This window comes from Myotis daubentonii, chromosome 12 (genome assembly GCF_963259705.1).
Source record: "Myotis daubentonii chromosome 12, mMyoDau2.1, whole genome shotgun sequence".
Classification (NCBI taxonomy): Eukaryota; Metazoa; Chordata; class Mammalia; order Chiroptera; family Vespertilionidae; genus Myotis; species Myotis daubentonii.
Window position 1 is genome coordinate 79,421,855 of NC_081851.1, and position 20,409 is coordinate 79,442,263.

A 20,409-nucleotide genomic window follows, 5' to 3' on the forward strand; every position below is an offset into this window, starting at 1 on the left:
ACTGCCCGGCCGGCGTGGCTCAGAGGTTGAGCATCCACCTAGGAACCAGGAGGTCAGGGTTCGATTCCCGCTCAGGGCACAGGCCCGGGTTGCGGGCTCGATCCCCAGTGGGGGGCGTGCGGGAGGCAGCCGGTCCATTATTCTCTCTCACCGGTGATGTTTCTCTCTCCCTCTCCCTTCCTCTCTGAAATCAATAAAAAATATTTTTAAAAAGATTTAATCTTTAAAAAGAAGAGTAACTGCTGCTAGCAACGTTGTGGGTGACATATTAGCTCCATTAGAAGAAAATACTTTCCAGACTGTTTCCCAGGGAACCCCGGCAGCGATCCCTGGGGGCTGGGCAGCCGAGGGAGCAGGATGCGGGACTGGCCGCCCTCCGTCCCCTCGAGGCCACGCAAGGGGTGGAGCGTGCGAGGAAAACACGCGTGGGCCCTGAGGCCCAGGTGGGGAGTCGGAGAAGGCCCCGGGGTGCCGAGGACCGACCCCCGCGCCCCGACTCTGTGCCCAGCGCAGGCCTCTGACGTGGTTCCCCACGGCCTTTCCCTGAGCCCTGGCGGCACCCCCTCGGGGGCCAGGCACCTCGTCTTCTCCGACCGAGGGGCAGCCCCTTGCTGGGCAGGGAGCACGGGACTCAGGGCCGCCTGCCGGCACCATCACCCTTCGCTGAACGGGCTCCAGACCAGCCGCCGGGGATGATTATCTGCACGTGCGAGTGATCGAGCCGGTGGCGGAGGAAACCGTGGGGCCTGCAGCCACCAAGCCCCGCTGGGCCCCGCGCTGGCCTGCGAGCGGCCTCCCTGCCGGGGCTGGCGTCCTGCCGGTCGCTTCTCCAAGGCGCTTCTAGGACTCGGGATGATGCTCGGGGTCCGGGAAGGGACCCACACCAGCTCCGAGCCTGCCCGGAGGAGGGAACCTTTTCCCAGAGAAGCAGGTGACTCGGGAGCCCAGGCCTGAAATGCCTGCACCTGGGGCAGCCCGGGAGGCTTTTGTCTGGACCAGGTGGAGAGAAAACAAAAAAAAACGGGGGAAAAAAAAAAAACAAAAAACCCGCTTACTCCATCGGTGGAGCAATAGTGCCACCTAGTGGTCAAGTCACCCATTGCACCACCTCAATTCAACTATCAACATAGAAAATCTTATACAATAAAAGCCTAATATGCTGGTGATCCGGTCATCTGTTCAACCAATCAAAGTGTAATATGCTAATGATATGCTAAGGCTGCTCAGCCATTTGCTATGACCTGCACTGACCACCAGGGGGCAGACGCTCTGACCAGTAGGTTAGCTTGCTGCTGGGGTCCAGCCGATCAGGATTGAGCGAGACAGGCCAGACACACCCTGGAGCCCTCCCACGGTCCCTCCCCGGCTCGCCAACCTCCTACGTCTCTCCCCAGCCCCCATCATGCACCGGTGGGGTCCCTCAGCCTGGCCTGTGCCCTCTCGCAATCCGGGACCCCTTGGGGGATGTCAGAGAGCTGGATTCAGCCCGATCCCGCAGGCCAGGCCGAGGGACCCCACAGGTGCACAAATTCATGCACCGGGCCTCTAGTTAACAATAGGTACCTTGTTGTTCAACAGATGTTTCCTGAGAAACTAGAACATGATAAATGTTACGCTGAACATTATAGAAATTAACCCACCAAAACCAACCTCTTAAAAAGTGACAGCCCGGCCGGCGTGGCTCAGTGGTTGAGCGTTGACCTATGAACCAGGAGGTCATGGTTGGATTCCTGGTCAGGGCACAGGCCCAGGTTTCGGGCTCCATCCCATGTGGGGCGTGCAGGAGGCAGCCGATCCATGGTTCTCTCTCATCATTGATGTTTCTCCTGCTCTCTTCCTTCCTTGCTGAAATCAATAAAAATATATATTTTTTAAAAACACAGCAGATCCCTCCTGCCCGGGGTCCAGAGGGCATCTCCCTCTCTACTCGCCCTGTTGGGAAGGGACCGGCTGAGCCCCGGGTGGCCCAGCACGCCGGCACTCGGTCTGTGTCCAGTGTCGTCACGCTTGGACGGACGGAGGTCAGACCGGTCTGGGCGAGGTCAGACCCTCGATCATCCGCTGGGCCCGCTGGAAAGCTAAGGGCGGGGGGGGGGGGGGGGCGAGGCCCTCGTTCACAGACAGGAACCACCACCCCCGTCCGTGTGAGGAATCGGCACAGGGAAGTCCCTCCAGCACCTGGGACTAAACCCCGAGGCCTGCGGAAGTCACCGTTAAACACCGAGGACGGTGTCCACGTCTTTGTCCTCTCGGATGTGCCCGCCATTTGTGCCTTAGAAGATCAATCTTCCGAAGCCGTGTGAGCTCGCCACAGCGTGCTCCATGCCCAGGCTGCGAACCCAGATGAAAACCCAAGATTCTAAAAATGGATTGTCACCTCACGTGCGCCCTTCTGCGTCTCCGTCTTTTGTTGATACGTTTCTCCAAAGTCACCGAGTGACCGAGAACCTCTCCCAGGCGGCAGCCCCTTCCCGGGACCAGGCTCCTCCGGGGCCGTTTAACGGAGAAACGCGCTCTCCCCGGGGGTCAGCTGCACGCGGGCTTTAAACTTTAATCCTCCACGCGCTTCGGGAATAGCAAGAGCCGCAGGCAACGCCCGCTGTGCCTGGTGTGGCTGTGACCTTCGCTCAGGCAGACAGGGCGGCAGGGGCGTCGGAGAACGAAAGGCATCCCCGAACCTGCCTCCACGCTGCAGCTCACACCCCCAAGGGGAGCAGTGCACCCCGGTCTCTGTTCACCCAGACGGGTTTCCCTGGGTTTCGCGCTGTCCCTCTTTATTGCACAGTTGTCCTTTTTAGTCCAGAAAAGAAATCTGACAGGCGTCGGAAATAGAATCAGCAGCCCATCGTGCGGTCAAAGGGCGCGGCTCAGCGACCGAGCGGCGACCTGTGAACCCGGAGGTCGGTTCCGGTCCAGCCGGCGCTCCTGTGGTTTCGGGCTCGACCCCCAGTGGGGCGTGTGCGGGAGGCAGCCGGTCGGTGATTCTCTCTTCACTGATGTTGCCATGTCTCCCTCCCTCTCCCTTCCTCTCTGATGTCGATAAAAGTATTTTTAAAACGTGGACGTCGCTGAGGAGTGGTTCCCACGCAGAAAAGGTGGGGATGGAACTGACAGGAACACAGCTCCTCGTGTTGAGGCAGCTGCGAAGAGCCCATGGGAGGGAAGGGAACAGGACACGACACAGCTGCCGCGGGAGACGGAGTGACCCTCCTGCCGCAGCCCCTGGCGGGGAGGGCCCTGTCCTCGGCTCCTCATTTATCCGCGGATCGGCCCTGAGACCCGGCCGCCTGTCTGGGTGTCACCCCCGCTTTCATCACTCGTGGCGCCCGCAGCCTGACGCACAGAGCCGAGCCTGGGACGGGCAGGGCCACCAGCTCCTGGCTGCTCTGAGTGGACGGAGGGCCTCGGATTGGGCTGCACCTGGTGCTGGCGCTTCGAGGTACTGGCGCATCTGGGTACCGCTCCCGGGTCAAGGGTCAAGGCACCCGCCCTGAGTGACCCACCTCCCACACGCATGGCTTTGGGTAAGTAAGGTCCGTGGCCCAGACTTCTCTGTTTGCAGAATTTTCATCCTCTCTGCTCCCTTCCTCTCTTCTTTCCCCTCCCCTCCCCTCCCCCTCCTGCTTTTCCTCCCCCTCCTCCCCCTCCCCCTGCCCCTAAGGCCCCCCGGTGGGGCAGTTCCTAGGGAACTGTCTGTCATCTGCCCCTCACTCTGCAGGGCTGGCTCCACGCTCCAGCCACGTCGCGGGGGCACCCGGCCACTGGTGTCCACAGACGCCACGAGTCATCAATTAGCAACAATGAAACTGAGCATCTGAAACAAAGTATCCAGGAGACCTGGTGTCCGGTTCCGTTTGTAGAAACAGTTTAGCAACAGAAGCCGACGGCCGTGCCGGGCTGTCCTGCCGCTGGGCCCGCACAGAACCGACGGCGTGCGGACACCGTCAGCGTCCGCGGCGCCCAACGGGGACGTCGTCCTTGCAGACCGGCCCACCGCCCTCCGGCCAGGCCTCCCTGCCCACTGTTCCCGCAGCATCACCCGACAGCCTGTGTGAGTGACCGACCACTTTATTCAACCGCCCGGACGCCGCCGATCTGAGATTAACTGCCCGGAGCTTCTGAAGGTGCAGGGGCCGAAAACGCTCCGAAGACGGCGACGGTCCCTGCGTGCGGCCGGCAGCCGCGGGGCTACAGGCTGGACCGGAACCCCGCCTTCACCGAGAACCTCATCATGGGCTTGTCCCGCGGCCGCAGGAGGCAGATGGAGCTGGGGAAGCCCCTGAGCCGCAGGCGGCCGATGCCCCCGTCCGGGCAGATGGTGAGCCGCGCGTGGGTGACCACGTCCTGCAGCTCCGGCGTCAGGCTGTCGAACGCCTGGGCTGTGTTGGGAGAGAGCTGGGGACGGCCAGGCCCTGAGACCCAGGGCAGACGGCCCAGCGCAGCCCGGGGGGGCGTGGGGGCCTCGGAAAATGAAAGGCCTCCACGGAGACCACGCGGCTCCCAGAGGTCTGCGGGGAGGGGAGGGAGCCAGGCGACACCATGACTCCCGCCCCCAGGACGTGGCGTTCACGGTTAACCCACTGGCCCGGCCGGCATGGCTCAGGGGCTGAGCGTCGACCTATGAACCAGGAGGTCACAGGTTCCATTCGCCATCGGGGCACAGGCCCGGGGTGCGATCCCCAGTCGGGGGTGTGCAGGAGGCAGCTGATCCAGGACTCTCTCTCATCACTGGTGTTTCCATCTCTCTCTCCCTCTCCCTTCCTCTCTGAAGTCAGTAAAGAAAATTTTAAAATATTTTGTTAACCCTAACTGGTGTGGCTCAGTGGATAGAGCGTCGGCCTGCGGACTGAAGGGTCCCGGGTTCGATTCCGGTCAAGGGCATGTGCCTTGGTTGTGGGCACATCTCCAGTGGGGAGTGTGCAGGAGGCAGCTGGTCGATGTTTCTCTCTCATCGATGTTTCTAACTCTCTGTCCCTCTCCCTTCCTCTCTGTAAAAAATCAATAAAATATATTTAAAAAAATATTTCATTAAGTGGACAAACTGATAAGAAGGAGTGGCCGTGGTGCCCAGTGCTGCCCCCAAGCCTTGCCTGGAGCCGCCCTCACCCTCAGCCCTGCCCACAGGGACCCCTCCTCCTCGGTCAAAGGAGGTGCCGGCATCTCAGGCCCAGCCCTGGGTGCACCCCGTTACGGCTAGTTACCCCTAAGGGTCATGTAGTGAGAAACACGGCTCTGCAGACGGGGGGGGCGGGCGGGGGGGAGCGAGGGAGGGAGGTTCTTTGTACACGATTTACAAAACGTGACTGTTAGATGCGCAAAGCTATGAAGAATGGCTATTCTTTTCAGGGAGAGTGGAAGGAAGAGGGAAAGACAGAGAGAAACATCGACGTGAGAGAGAACACCGATTGGGTGCCTCCTGCACGCGCCTGACCAGGGCCCGGGCCAGGGAGGGGCCTGCAGGAGTCCGTGCCCTTGACTGGAGTCGACCCTGGGACCCTCTCCACTGAGCCGCACTGGCCAGGGCTGGAGCCCTGCTTCTTATCACATAAACGCGCAGCTGCGGTTTGAAAGGCTCGTGCGTGACGGCTAAAGGGGGCGGGAGGCCTGGGCCGGACGGGCTGGGGACGCGGTGCGGGGGCCGGGCCGAGGCGGCCACAGCCTGGGGCCTCACCTTCGTGGCCGGGAGCAGCGCCTTCCACCGGTGGCCCGGCAGGTCCCACTGCAGCCGGACCATGTCCTCCTCCTCCTGGGCCGTGAGGATGCAGCCGTCCAGGCGGCAGCTGGCGGGAGCGCTGCCTGTGGGGACAGGAGAGGGGCTTTCCCGCTCGGCACCGCTCCACTGACACGGGCAGCCGGCCGCGGCCCAGGGGCTGAGCATGGGCCCTGCACCCGGAGGTCGCGGTGCGGTTCCCGTCGGGCACGTGCCGGGGCTGCGGGCTCGGTCCCCAGTGGGGGGCGGGCAGGAGGCAGCCGGTGGATGATTCTCTCTCATCAAGGATGTTTCTATCTCTCCCTCCCTCTCCCTTCCTCTGTCTCCAAAATCGATTTGAAAAACATTTAAACACAAAACAAACAGACTCAGACAGACAAAGCCCAGAGAAACGGGACCAGGAGGGAGGGGGGAGGGGGGAGGGGGAGGGGGGAAGGGGGGAGGGAGAGGGGGGAGGGGGAAGAGGGAAGGGGGAGGGGGAGGGGAGGGGAGAGGGGAGGGGGAGGGGGACATCGCCAACAACATTGTGATAAGTTTACACAAGACACTGGCGGGGCGGTCACGCGGCAAAGCCATGGGAGTGTCAAATCTGCGCCGTCTGCCCTGAGCTAAATAACCAGGAGAAGACGGTACGCCAACCGCTCTTAAATAAAAACACATTTTCTAAAAAGGCTTCTGTCCAGAGGCCGCAGGACACCCCTCCGTCCCCCAGAACGCGGTCGCGTCGGACTTCCCGGCTGACCGGCCTCCTCTCTGCCGTGGACGGCGATGCCCCCTCAGCTGCGCCGGCCGTGACGTGCTGCTAATACGTGAGCCGGCCCTTTAAGGCCAGGCAGCCACAGTGAGGACATGAACCGCCACCAATTACTCAGACGACGAGACGATGGCGAGACAGCACTGACCGAACTGCCACCTGACAGCCCTGGCGGGCGAGGCGCCATCAGCCGGGCGCTGTCCTGTGCACCGCAGGTCTCGGGTTCGATTCCCGTCAGGGCACATGCCCGCCTGTGGGTTCGATTCCCAGTCGGGTGCATACGGGAGGCAGCTGACCTGTGTTTCTCTCTCTCCCTCTCTCTCTAAAACCAATAAAAACGTGTCCTCGGGTGAGGATTGAAAAAATATATTTACCAACAAATAACAGGCTGAGTAACCTCTTCTGAACTTTCTTAAATATTGACATGTGAATACATAGAACATCAGGGGTGCTGGTCCAAATATTTTTTTTACTATGGAAGTGGACAAATTTTAAAAACTGTAGCTCCTTTGTCCTAACAGTCAGCCTCGAGAAGAAATGGTCACCCCTCCCCTCCTTATCTGCCAGGACACCTCCCTATCAGAGGGCACCTCCATCCCGGGCCTCCATACCGGGCCTCCATCCCGGGCCTCCATACCGGGGCCTCCATCCTGGGGCCTCCATCCCGAGCCTCCATACCGGGGCCTCCATCCCGGGCCTCCATCCCGGGCCTCCATCCCGGGGCCTCCATCCCGGAGCCTCCATCCCGGGGCCTCCATCCCGGGCCTCCATCCCGGGGCCTCCATCCCGAGCCTCCATCCAGGGGCCTCCATCCCGGGCCTCCATCCCGGGCCTCCATCCCGGGGCCTCCATCCTGAGCCTCCATCCCGGGGCCTCCATCCCGGGCCTCCATCCCGGGGCCTCCATCCCGGGGCCTCCATCCCGAGCCTCCATCCCGGGCCTCCATCCAGGGGCCTCCATCCCGAGCCTCCATCCCGGGGCCTCCATCCCGAGCCTCCATCCAGGGGCCTCCATCTCCGGCCTCCATCCCGGGCCTCCATCCCGGGCCTCCATCCAGGGGCCTCCATCCCGAGCCTCCATCCCGGGGCCTCCATCCCGAGCCTCCATCCAGGGGCCTCCATCTCCGGCCTCCATCCCGGGCCTCCATCCAGGGGCCTCCATCCAGGGGCCTCCATCCCGAGCCTCCATCCCGGGCCTCCATCCCGGGCCTCCATTCCGGGCCTCCATCCCGGGCCTCCATCCAGGGGCCTCCATCCCGGGCCTCCATCCCGGGCCTCCATTCTGGGCCTCCATCCCGGGCCTCCATCCCGGGCCTCCATCCCGGGCCTCCATTCCGGGCCTCCATCCCGGGCCTCCATCCCGGGCCTCCATTCTGGGCCTCCATCCCGGGCCTCCATTCCGGGCCTCCATTCCGGGCCTCCATCCCAGGCCTCCATCCCGGGCCTCCATCCCGGGCCTCCATCCCGGGCCTCCATCCTGGGGCCAAACCACGGAGCACCTCATGGGCCCTTTCTGAGTGGGACCCGGGCCCATGTCAAAAGCTCACAGCGTTGAAGAGTCTCCTGTGAGGTTTGGGGTCATCATTCAATCCTGACATTTTATAAACGGAAACTAGAACACAAACCATCACAGCAACTCACTCGAGGTCACACAGCAGGAGAGTGGAAGCCAGGCCCCCGGTCCTGGGCCCCCGCCCCCTCCACCGCTCGCATGGCCTTTTTTAATATATGTGTGTGTACTAGAGGCTGGTGCACGACATCTGTGCACTCGGGGGGGGGGGGGGGTCCCCCTCAGCCGGCCTGCACCCTTTAGCAGTCCGGGAGCCCTCGGGGGATGTCCGACTGATGGCTTAGGCCTGTTCCCCGCGAGGAGCGGCCTCAGCCACAGTCAGACATCCTTAGCGCTGCTGCGGAGCGGGAGAGGCTCCGGCCACCGCCACTGCACTCGCCAACCGTCAGCCCGGCTTCTGGCTGAGCGGCGCTCCCCCTGTGGGAATGCACTGACCACCAGGGGGCAGCTCCTGTGTTGAGCGTCTGCCCCCTGGTGATCAGCGCATGTCACAGCGACGGGACGTTCCACCGTTCGGTCGATTTGCATATTAGCCCTTCATGATATGGGATATTTTCTTTCAGAGAGGAAGGGAGAGGGAGAGAGATGGAAACATCAACGATGAGAGAGCATCACTCATCAGCTGCCTCCTGCACGCCCTACACAGGGGATTGAGCCCTTGACCGGAATCGAACTCGGGACCCTTCAGTCGCAGGCCGACGCTCTATCCACTGAGCCACACTGGCTAGGGCCCTGGGCCAGGCCGACTAAACGCATTTCCTCGTGACTTTACATTTACCTTCAAAATGCGTCGTGTCGATTTCCACTTGGGTCACCACTCCAGGGTGTGAGAGGCGGAAAACAGCCCACTCGCCGCCGAGGACGAGGAGGGCGCCGGTCTCGTCGCTCTGGAATTCAAGGGGACACGCGTGAGCCCGCAGGTGCCAGGCAGAACCCGCCCCGAAGCCGGCGGGAACCGTGTGGGCGGGAACCCGTGTTACCGCCTTCACTTCCCACCGTGAACACGGGCTCTAGGGCCCGGTGTGTCAGCTGCCTCCTGGCTATTAAAGGCCTCCGCGGCACGAGATCCCTGGGAGCCGGTAATGTCTATAAATCCCCAGCATGCTCTTCTTCCCTTTTTCATTTTGGCTAATCCTCCCCTAAGGATATGTTTCCGCTGATTTTTAGAGGGAGTGTAAGGGAGGGGACAGAGAAACAGCGTGAGACACACAGCGACTGGCTGCCTCCCGCATGCGCCCCCACCAGGGTGCCCCGGCCGGTGTGCCCTGAGCGGAATCGAACCCGAGACCCTTCGGTCCGCGGCCGAGGCGGTTTCCTTGCTGTGAAGCTGCGAGCGGCCGGGCGCCTCACCTGCAGCACGGGCGGCCGGTCGGGCCTCCTCGCCGTCACCCAGCCGTCGGCCACGGACTCAGGCTGCCCGACGCCTGCGGGAAAGAGCGCAGTGAGGGGCGCGGGCCTGATCTGCACCGCGAGGACCGCCCCCGGGGGAGGGAGCCAGCCCGGCCTCGCTGCTGCCATCTCCCTCCCCTTCAGCTCGTGTTTCAGCCAAGTCGCAAGCGCCCCGGGGTGAGGAGTTGCACGTTGCCTTTCAGACCAGCTGCTTAAGCCGGAGCCAGCTGACCTCCCGTTGTAAGGGCACCAGGCCCCACACACCTCATCCACGGCAGGCGGCCCCTCACACCACACTGGGGGTCTCCCCTGGTGCCCGGACACCCGGATAAACGCCAGCCCTGGGGCGTCTTCTCACCTATCATCTTGTTGGGGTGCCCAAAATGGGCGTTACTGAACCCCACGCAGGCGCCCCCGCTGGCCATGGCCACCAGGTCCACCGGCTCTTTGGGGTCGGCGGACGCCCAGTCCTTGTGTCCGACGCCGTACACCCGGAGGCGCGCGACCCCACCGTCTGGAAGGGAAGGGGCGCCCGTCAGCTCATCGTTGGAAAAGCAGCCGTTCGAGGCTCAGAGACCACACAAGCCCTCACACCCCCCGGCTGCCCTTGGCCGGAGGCCCCGCCCCCTCTCCAAGGCCTCGGTGCCCTGCGGTCTCCCCTGGCCTGGCACAGCCTCAGAGGGGCCCCTCACGCTCCAGCCTGCCTCCCAGGTGAGGTGTCGCCGCCCCCCACCCACCCCACCCGGTGACTCCAGAGCCTCCTACGAAGGGTCGGATTCGTCAGATCCCTGCAGACAGAGCGCGGTGCCTGGCTGCTGGGGCTGGGGCGGGAGGGGGGCAGGGACGGGCATGGGGTTTCTCTCTGAGACGACAAAGATGTGCTGCCGCTGCCTCTGGTGCGGGCGACACGTGTACCATACGTTCACACCACACGCGACGAGCACTGCGGTGCCCGGTTTGATGGGCGAATTGCTCGGTGTGTGACTGACAGTGCCGCTGTTATGCAGTGAAATAAATAGGGTTTTGTACCCCCTCCTCAGCGCGCACACGCCTGTGCCATCGATCCTAGAGGCCCGGCCTCACACAGCTGCGTTCCCTCACATCCGACGTGACCTGATCACGTCTGACCAGTCCCTGTGGATGAGGCCTAACAGGAGAATTTCCCAGAGAACACGAAGGGCAAACGCTAACCCTAACGTGCTGAGGTCCCAGCGACCAAGAGGAAAGGTGACGCCCGGCCGGCCCGGCTCAGGGGGTGAGCGTCCACCGAGGAACCAGCCGGTCACGGCTCAATTCCCGGTCGGGGCACAGGCTGGTTCCCCAGTGTGGGGCGTGCGGGAGGCAGCCGGTCAGTCACGCTCTCTCATCACTGATGTTTCTTTTTAACAGCTGAACGTTGTAATTGTCTTGGGTGCTGTATCTCAGAGGAGCACAGGACAGGAATTCTTGTTCCAACCAGAGTCTGGGTCTCACTTTGAGGGAAAGCACCCAATAGCTATGAGAAGAAAGACAGTGCACGGGTGACACACCAACCCAGCTAAGTGGCTCTGAGCAAGTCATGGCCCCTTCAGAACCCCATCTCCTCCTCTAGCCACCAAGAGCTTGGGCCCAACACTTTGTAGGAATTTGTTGAATCTTTGGAGAGAAATAGACTCACTTTCCCGCCATGAGCTCTGTCTGGAGGGGAGCTATGATTTTTCCCCTGTAAAGGTCTCCTGAAATACAAGAACCTCATTTAAAAGTGAGACCTTGCTGTAGATGGATACGTTCCAGCATGAGATGCGAAGGGGAATAAACCACATCCATTTAGAACCTGACAGAGGCCCAGGGAGAAGAAGACCCTCTTGGTCCAATGACAGGACTACATTGGGTTCTGTTTCCAGTTGCCATGGAGTTTCTGAGTTCTCTAGAAGGAAGATAAAACAACCTCAGAAGAGAATGATGTGTCTAACGGACTAATTTCCAGAGCATTCACAGGTGCCATTTATGGTGCAAGTCTTCCTTCCTGAATTGTTTTCAGTTTTCAATGGAGGGGTTCTGTCAAAGCAACTAGAGGAACCTGGTTTTTGAGCCCGAGTCTGAGATACGACTGTCCCATTGGCTGCGCGGAGAAGAAACCTAAGAGGACGAGGTCAGAGCAATGGGGTGGAAAACAGACACACGGTGCCACTTCCTCACTAAGTGAGGCAACCCGCTCTCTGGAAAAGGACTATTGAGCCAAGACTTTCTTCAAGACCGAGGCCGACCGGACGCCTTTCAGTCCACAGGGAGTTCCCCTGCGATTCTTTCAGAGTCTGAGAAGGCTTCTCAGGAGCTGGGCACACACAACCTCATTCCCTGTCTCTTCTCCCCAATTTTCTCCGGGGAATATTTCTGAATATTAGAGACATGGAAAAAAAAATGACATATTCTTTTTCTCTCTCTCATGCAGGGATTTCACAATGTAACTACAGGGGCGCCTGTAGAATTCTTTGTCTCTCAGGGATCAACAAGAGGCAAATGTGAGTGCTTTAGCCTCAAGAACCTCAACAAGGGGTCCTAGATGAATGTAGCAGGAAAAAAGGTGATTGGAACCCTCTGCTTAGGCCCTAAAAAAAAGAGGAGAAGAATGCAGGTTGGTTTGGCTCAGTGGATAGAGCTTCGGTCCGGGGATTGAAGGGCCTGAGGTTCGAATGCAGCCAAGAACGAGAGAGAGAGAGAGAGAGAGAGAGAGAGAGAGAGAGAGAGAGAAGAGGAGGGGGAGTGCCGCTGGGGAGGAGGGAGGGAGGCGCTGCCTAAAATCAGTAAGAATATTTTTTTAAAGAAAGGGGGACTGCATTGATGGTTTTGAACCTGCGACGTTAAGACGCGGAAGCACAGGCCAGGCCGTGGAGATGGCCGCCCCGTTCACCTGGGAAAATGTTGAGTCTGACGTGGGTCCATTTCTGCTGGGAATTAACCAGGAAGTAGTTGTGGCTGGAAGCAGGCTTCCCGGGTCTCAGCTCTGTCCTGGGAACCAAGTAGTCCCAGTCGCTGGACTGCAGCTGCGGGAAGACGGGCAGCGTTAGCCGTGGCGCAGGGAGCGCGGGCCCCTCCCGGGGCTGGGTGTTTGGGCAGGTAGAGGCGGGTCCCTAATGATGGAGGCTCCTGAGCTCTTTAATAAAAATAGTAACGAAGGTCCGGGCCAGGGTAATAAACCCCCGCCACAGCCCCGGGCGGCAGCGGGCTGGGCAGGCAGGGCTGGGGTGAAGGCCCAGGTCTGAGGCCTGATGCCCTCCCTAGACCAGCGGTTCTCACCCTTGGCTGCACCTTAGAATCACCCGGGAATCTTTTAAAATCCTGATTCCTGGGCCTCATCCTTCGGAATTTCTGTTTCTTTGTATGGGGTGGGGCCACAACATTAGTAACAAAGAAACAGAAATTCCAGAGGATGAGGCCCAGGAATCAGGATTTTAAAGATTCCCAGGGGATTCTAAGGTGCAGCCAAGGTGGAGAACCACTGATCTAGATGATTCTCAGGAAGGAGCCGCCGGAATGGGGATGCGGATGTTCGAGTGCAATCCTGGGCCCTTGCTGGCCAGCGTGGCTCCGTGGTTGAGCATTGACCTATGAACCAAGAGATCACGGGTTCGCCCTGGCTGGTGTGGCTCAGTGGATAGAGCGCCGGCCAGCAGACTGAAGGGTCCCGGGTTCGATTCCGGTCAAGGATGGGTACCTCGGTTGCAGGCTCGATCCCCTGTCCTGGTCGGGGCAAGTGTGGGAGGCAACCAATGGATGAGTCTCTCACATCCATGTTTCTCTCTCTCTGTGTCTCCCCTCCCTCCATTCTCTCTAAAAATCAATGGGAAAATACCCTCGTGTGAGGATGAACAAAAAGAGGTCACGGTTCCGGTCGGGGCTCAGGCCCGGTGCGGGCCCATCCCCAGTGGGGGGCGCGCAGGAGGCAGCGAGTCCATGATTCCCTCTTATCATTGATGTTTCTCTCTCTCTCCCTCTCCCTTCCTCTCTGAAATCAATTTAAAAAATTTTAAAAAACCAAGAATGTACCAAAACAAAGTCCCAAACTATTCGTTTTGTTAAAGTCATCAGGCAGCAAGTTCCCGTGTCAAATTCCCGTAAAAGTACTTTACGCGTCAGTTTCTGCGTTTGGCTCCGAGGGCGGCACCTGTGAGCAGCGCGGCCCCCATGCCCACGGCCACGGCCTTCCCCGGGCGCCGCTGCACCAGCCACGCAGGCACCGGCCGACCGGCGCGAGGCGGCCGGGCAGGTGCCTGAGGTGCGGCCTGCCAGTGCGCGTCCCCCCCGGGCAGCGAGGCCTGCGGCCCTTCCTCGCGGTCCTCAGCCTCGGACAGACCCCCGGTCCGGCCACGTACCTTAGCGACGGCCTCCAGCTCCTCGGTGGTGGCAGCCACTCCCATCCTGACTCCTCTCGGGGGCATCGCTGGCTCTTTATCTGAAGGGAGAGCGACCGTTAGGGTTCAGGGCTCACGTTCAAAATCAAAAAGAATCTGCGCTCGCCCGGCCGGTGGGGCTCAGGGGTGACCGTCAGCCTAGGAACCAGGGGTCACGGTTCGATCCCCGGTCGGGACACGGGCCTGGTTTGTGGGCTCGGCCCCCAGTGCGGGGCGTGCAGGAGGCGGCCGATCCGTGATTCCCTCTCATCAATGACGCTTCTCTCTGTCCCTCTCCCTTCCTCTCTAAAATCAATAAAAATATATGTTTAAGTAAATAGATAACCCTGCGCTCGTAGGGGGGGTATGAAAACTGTCATTTTGCCAAATAACACAAATGGCATCTCTTGAGTCAGTGTCGCCCGGTGGAAGCCGCTCTCTGTGAGACACCAGCAGCCATTTCTAAAGCAGTGCGACCGACGCACCTGCTGGTACTGTTTCCAGGTGAAGCCACACTCAGGAATCTGCCAGAACCAGAGCTTTCACAGGGCACCCCCCCCCCCGCCCCCTCCGCGAGGGCCGTTCCCTCTCAGGGCATCCTCGCCGACTGACCACCCGACCAGGGCGTGAGAAATAGAAGCAGAGGCACCAGGCCCAGAGCGCCCGTCTGGCCTTAGGCACTTCCTGCTCCCAGAGGGACCCCTCCCATCATCACTAAACGTCCAGCCCCTCCCCCTGCCTTTCCGAGTGGAGCCTCGGACGCCACCATCTTTTAGCATCAACTCGCCAGCGGACATGACTTATGTTCCTACATACGTGTCTGTCCACACGCATGATGGCACTTATTTCCCAAAGTTACTTCCAGGACCCACATCAGATGCTGCCGGGAAGGGCCGGAAAGGCGGGTCTACCTGAGGAGCCCGTGCCTCCGGGGCCAGCCTAATCCCCCCCGCCCCCCCCCCCGCAGGAGGGCGCCCCGAAAGCCCGCTGGAGAGTGTGGGGGTAAGGCCGGGTCCAAGGACACTGCTCAGTTCACAGTCGGAAATCACGGAGCTCGAAGGCCGTGGCCGCCCAGTGGCCTTGACCGGCTGCTGAGCCCGTCCGGTTGGAAACGCATGGTCAGGGGGACGGCTGAGCCTCCCGGCCCCACGGAGCCGGCCCGGGTCAGAGGTCCCCACGGCACCTTCTTCCAGGTTTGCTGCTTGGATTGAAATCCGAGGGGCGTAGCCTCCCATGAAGTAGGAAATGTCCACGTCCAGGCCCCGGATCAGGCCCTGGACCCCCAGCCTGACGATGCACCAGTCGTGACCTGCGGGGCGCACAGGACAGAGCGGCCGTCACGTCCAAGTCAGCAGGGGAGGCAGGTGACAGAAGGAAACTAAAACGCCAATGACTGGCCCAGCCCGTGTGGCTCATGGTTGAACAGGGTTCGATTCCCGGTCAGGGCGCAGGCCCGGGTTGTGGGCTCGATCCCCAGTAGGGGGTGTGCAGGAGGCAGCCGATCCATGATTCTCTCTCTCTCTCCCTCTCTCCATTCCTCTCTCTAAAATCAATAAAACAACAACAGCCCTAGCTAGTGTGGCTCAGTGGATACAGCGTTGACTCTCTGAAGAGTCCCGGGTTCGAGTCCAATCAAGGGCGTGTACCTCAGTTGCAGGCTCAGTCCCGGCCCTGGTCAGGGCTTGTGTAGGAGGCAATCCATCCACGTGTGTCTCTCACATCGCTGTCTCTCTCTGTCTCTCCCCCTCCCTTCCACTCTCTCTGAAAATCAATGGAACATCACCCTCAGGTGCGGATTAACAAAAGCAAACAAACAAACACACAACAAAAATCAGACCCAACATGTGCCCGGCGCCCCGACAGCCGTGCGTAACCTCTGGGTGTTGGCGGAAGACAACGGTGGTCCCCCTGCGGCCTTCCCCTCCCTGGGAGAGTCCGCTCACCTGGAGTCCTCTTGCGTCTGGTCTCCCATCCGTCCATCCATCTGCCAAACTCAGTGTATCTGTGCTCTTCAAACCGCGGGCTGTCACTCTAAGCCAAGAGGTCCGACGGGTCAGTAACTAACATCCGCGCTTTGTTTTAAAGAAACATGTCCTGCCCTCTGCTTATGAAGCAGGTAAACATTTTCCCAAAAATGCAAGCTGCGTTCCACTTTTCTCCCCAGCGCGGATGCCGACCTCCACGCGCGAGGGGCAGTGGGTGAGCAACTCAGTAACTTCCCCTCACGCCCCGCGGCCCCCAAGCTCCGGTCGCATCCCGAGTCTGCGCTGACTTCTACACGCGTGTGCTGTCCTCACGCCAGCTCCCGGCGGGCAGCCCGTGACCCCGCCCCCTGTCCGGGAGGGTGTGTGTTCTCGTGGGCCCGCGGCCCACTGCCCGTCAGCACCGCGCTCCCGTGCACCGTACCTTTATCAGGTTTTCTGCAGGAGCAAAAAAGTCATCTGTTGCAAACAAAATCTAGGCAAATAAAGGAAGAAGATGAAAGAACCGTACATCAAAAACCACTTCGTTCCGCGCCCTGTGAAGCTCTAGGAGCCGCAGTACAAGGAGCGCGTGAAAGGGCCCCGGGGAAGAGAGATGACGGCCTCGGCGCTTGGGAAGTGTCTCAATGTCACCCCTGCCGCCCCCTCCGCCTCCCCTCCCCCCCTTTTCTGCGTCCCCTTCACCATCTGGACACCAGGGCACTAACTTCCCACAAAATAGGCAGCTGCCCGGCCAGCGCGGCTCAGGGGTTGAGCATCGACCCATGAACCCAGAGGTCCCTGGTTGGACTCCCGGTGAGGGCACAGGCCCGGGTTGCAGGCTCGATCCCCAGAGGGGCGTGCAGGAGGCAGCCCCGTCAATGATTCCCTCTCATCATGGATGTTTCTCTCTCTCCCCCTCTCCCTTCCTCTCTGAAATCAATAAAAATATTTTTAAAAAAGAAAGAAAGAAAGCCGGGCCTGTGCCCTGACCGGGAATCGAACCGTGACCTCCTGGTTCATAGGTCGATGCTCACCCACTGAGCCAGGCTGGCAGGCAAAGCAGGGCATTTTGAGGGGGTGGGGGTGGGGGCCGGGGTGCTTTAACTTACACTAAGAAAGCACCCTGCGCGCTCCTGAGACCTCAGCGAGTCCGCCCATGGCTGGGCCTTCCTGCCGTGGCCACGGGGACCTGGCTCCCTGCAGGGTGTGGTGACCAGGCCTCCAGGGCTCCCGCACGGAGGCCCTGCCCTGGGCTGCCCGCAGCCCATGGGACAGTGCGTTCTCTTCAAGATGCAGGATGCCCTTTGTCAGACGTCAGGCAAGGCCGCCCCTGGCGTTCCCTTCCACGGGGCCTGGGGGCGGGGGGGGGGGCGCCCTCGGGAGGGGGCCCTGCAGCTGGAACTAGTTTCTCGCAGCGGGTGGTCCCCACGCGGCCTCCCGAGGGACACCTGCTCACCTTGCCTCCCACGGACTCGGACGCCATGTCTATCAGCTGGACGAAGTCCGGAGACCGGGCCAGCTTCCCCTCCCTGGGAGAGTCCACCATGCTTCCTGGGGGGCGGGGGGGGGGGGCGGGGGGCTCGGTCAGCGCGGCTGTGTGGGCTCCGGCCGGGTCAGAAGGGTTCAAACAACACGCATGCTGTCGGGTGGACGGGCACTGCCTCCGCCCAGTGACCCTCCAGGTGGATTAAAGGCGACTTCAGCCCAGAAGGCACCGCTCAGTGAACCAGGAGGTCACGGCTCAATTCCCGGTTGGGGCCCAGGCCCAGGGTGTGGGCTCCATCCCAGTGTGGGGCGTGCAGGAGGCAGCTGTCCATGACTCTGTCATCATGGATGTTTCTCTCCCTCTCCCTCTCCCCTCCCCTCTGACATCAGTAAAAATAAAGGTTAAAAATAATAATAAGTGAATAAACCAGCAGCGCATCCTCACCAGCAGCCGGGAGCCCAGGCTCTAGGGTCGGATTCCGAGCTCTGCAGACACCAGCCAAGGTCTCATTGGCTCACTCGGGGCAGCAGGAGAGAATGCAGGCCTGGCAGCCTGGGGGCCTGGCTGGGCCACTGATGTCACAAGGGCTGGGGAGGGGCAGCCCCCCCTGGAGAGCCCCCCCCCACCCCCCCAGTCCCTGCCAGAGGCTCCTGTGGAGGGCGTGGCTGGCCCGTCTGTCACAAACATGACCTGGGGCCGCGGGCACCAGGCCCTGATGGCGGCCCCTCCCCGCTGCGCTTTGCCCCTGCCCGGGGCGTCCTGTCCCTCGGGGGAGCCTGGCGTCCAGTCCGGAAGGCTCACCTGCCACAGGAGACAGCTCCGCGGGCAGCAAGCGCCGCCTCCTTTGGCTCATGGCACACATTAAGGTCGAAAAGCCTGCGGCCAATCTGACCAGAAATCGCTCTAATTTTGATCGATTTACAAAAACATGTAATAAGAATTACCTCTTTGCTCCAAAGTGACTTCTAAGCAATCGGATGCCTGTACTTGGACACAAGGATTTTTGTTCCCAAGAACTAACCAATCCGATGCAACCCTATTATGCAATGTGACCAATGAGATGCGAGTCTATCACAGAACCTACGCCTGGATGGACGGCTCCAGTCAGAGCATTCGTGTCTGACGGCTGGTTTGCGTTGGCTGTTGTCATTTTTATTTTTTATTTCCGAGAGGAAGGGAGAGGGAGAGAGGGAGAAACACCAATGATGAGAGAGGATCATGGATCGGCTGCCTCCTGCACGCCCTACACTGGGGATGGAGCCCACAACCCGGGCCTGTGCCCTGACGGGAATTGAACCCTGACCTGGTTCATAGGTCGAGGCTCAACCACTGAGCCACGCTGGCCGGCCCCTTTCTGCTGGATTTGGATTCTCCTGTCTGCAGCTAAGAAACGCCCCAGCCGAACTGGTGTGGCTCAGTGGATAGAGCGTCGGCCTGCAGACTGAAGGGTCCCAGGTTTGATTCCGGTCAAGGGCATATACCTTGGTTGCGGGCACATCCCCAGTGGGGGGTGTGCAAGAGGCAGCTGATCGATGTTTCTCTCTCATTGACGTTTCTGGCTCTCTAACCCTCTCCCTTCTTCTCTGTAAAAAATCAATAAAATATTTTTTTAAAAAACCGCCCCAGTCCTTGGCTCCCATCTGCTGACCTGAATTGGGTCACACCTGGTGGCCCTCACCTGCCACCCTCCCCCGCAGGAAGCATGGTGGGTGCGCTGTCCTAGACAGTCACGGAGGGGGCACCCACACGGAGGGGACAGCTGGGAGAGCCATGTCTGAGTCCCGGTGCAGCAGGGACCAGACGCTAGAGAGCCACACGGCACCCACCGGCCCGAGCCGCCCTCACCTCCCGTCACCTGCCCTCACCTCCACCGCGACAGAGCTGTGCCCAGGGCGGCAGGGCATCGGGACCCAGACGCAGGACCACGCCTGGAGCTCATCTTCCCACATCAGTCCTTTTCCTGCTGAGTCCTCTGTGTGCCCTGTGGGTGCTGCCCCTGGGGACACGCTGTTCTGAGGCCCGAGGATGCTCTGAACTGGGGACCCCTCCCCTGCCTGCCCTGGTTCTCCCTGCACCTCCCTCCTCCCTCTCCCTCCCCCTCCCCCTTATCTCCCTCCCCCTCTCCCTCCTCTCTCTCTCTCTCTCTCTCTCTCTCTCTTTCTCTCTCTGAACACGCCACCCCCACCCCCAGCATCCATGCAGCCTGCTGCTTGGAGGTTTAGTCACTGCAGTGTCGCCCTCCCGCCACTGGGAGGCAGTGTGGCCAGGCTGCCCTGAGGTCGCCAAGCGGGGTCTGGGCCAGGCTCACTGCGCTGCTGCCGGGAGGGGAGGCCACGGGCCAGGGGTGAGGCGTCCGTCTGTCCGTCTGTCCGTCTGTCCAGCAGCCAGAGGACCTGAGTCCTGCCGGCGCCACACGAGGGCCCAGTCAGGCCCGGAACGAGGGAAGGGACACGGATATTTTTGTCCCAAAGCCGCTAAGTCTTGGGTAACCCGTGACCCGGCCACAGGTCACGAATCCGGCCGTTGGAGAAATTCAGAGAACGGCCCTGGCCTGGCCCGTGTCCATCAGGGGACAGGGCGTCAGCCTGCAGATGCGAGGGTCTCGGGTTCAAGTCCTGGCCAAGGGCACGCACCCGGGCTGCAGGTTCAATCCCTGGCCCCGTCGGGCGTGTGTGGGAGGCCAGCAGCAGGTGTACTTTCTCGCATCGATGTTGCTCTCTCCTCCCTGCACCCCTCCCCACCCCACCCCAAACCAGTGGGCAATGCCCTCGCTCCTGGGTGAGGTCAGAACACACACACTCAGCTGTTGGTGCAGAAAGTTTATTCCTCGTTCCTGAACCCGGGTTCGCAGCAAAGCACAGGCGTCCCTACTGGGCTAAAGGCGGCGGTGTGCTGGTCATTTACAGAGACACGGGCCAGGGAGGGGCTCCCCCGGGACCGGAAGCAGCCGTCACGGGAGACCCGCACGCGGGCCGGGCTCGGCGGGGACATCGGGAGGTGTACTTTACAGCTTAGAGCGAGCGAGCCCTGCTGAGCGGCACTCGCACGGGGACCCCTGGCTACAGGGCGAGCCCTGGCGCTGGGACATGACAGGGAGACGCTGCGCCCCCCGCACACGGCACGGACGGGCTCAGCACAGGCAGCCCGTCACCCGCGAGCTGCGCCCG

At 61.0% G+C, this 20,409-nt stretch overlaps 1 protein-coding gene across 1 annotated transcript; it reads right to left on the reverse strand.

Moving 5' to 3' along the window:
* Positions 1-4,115: 4,115 nt before the first annotated feature.
* ALLC (allantoicase) lies at positions 4,116-17,302 on the reverse strand. Its single transcript, XM_059660754.1, has 11 exons — positions 17,213-17,302; positions 16,199-16,249; positions 15,736-15,823; positions 14,976-15,101; positions 13,775-13,854; positions 12,313-12,445; positions 9,781-9,936; positions 9,384-9,457; positions 8,812-8,920; positions 5,672-5,796; positions 4,116-4,395 (listed from the first exon to the last, which is right to left on the reverse strand). Exons 1-11 carry the CDS (start codon positions 17,300-17,302, stop codon positions 4,189-4,191), a joined length of 1,239 nt encoding a protein of 412 aa, XP_059516737.1. The 3' UTR covers positions 4,116-4,188.
* Between the last annotated feature and the right edge of the window lie 3,107 nt (positions 17,303-20,409).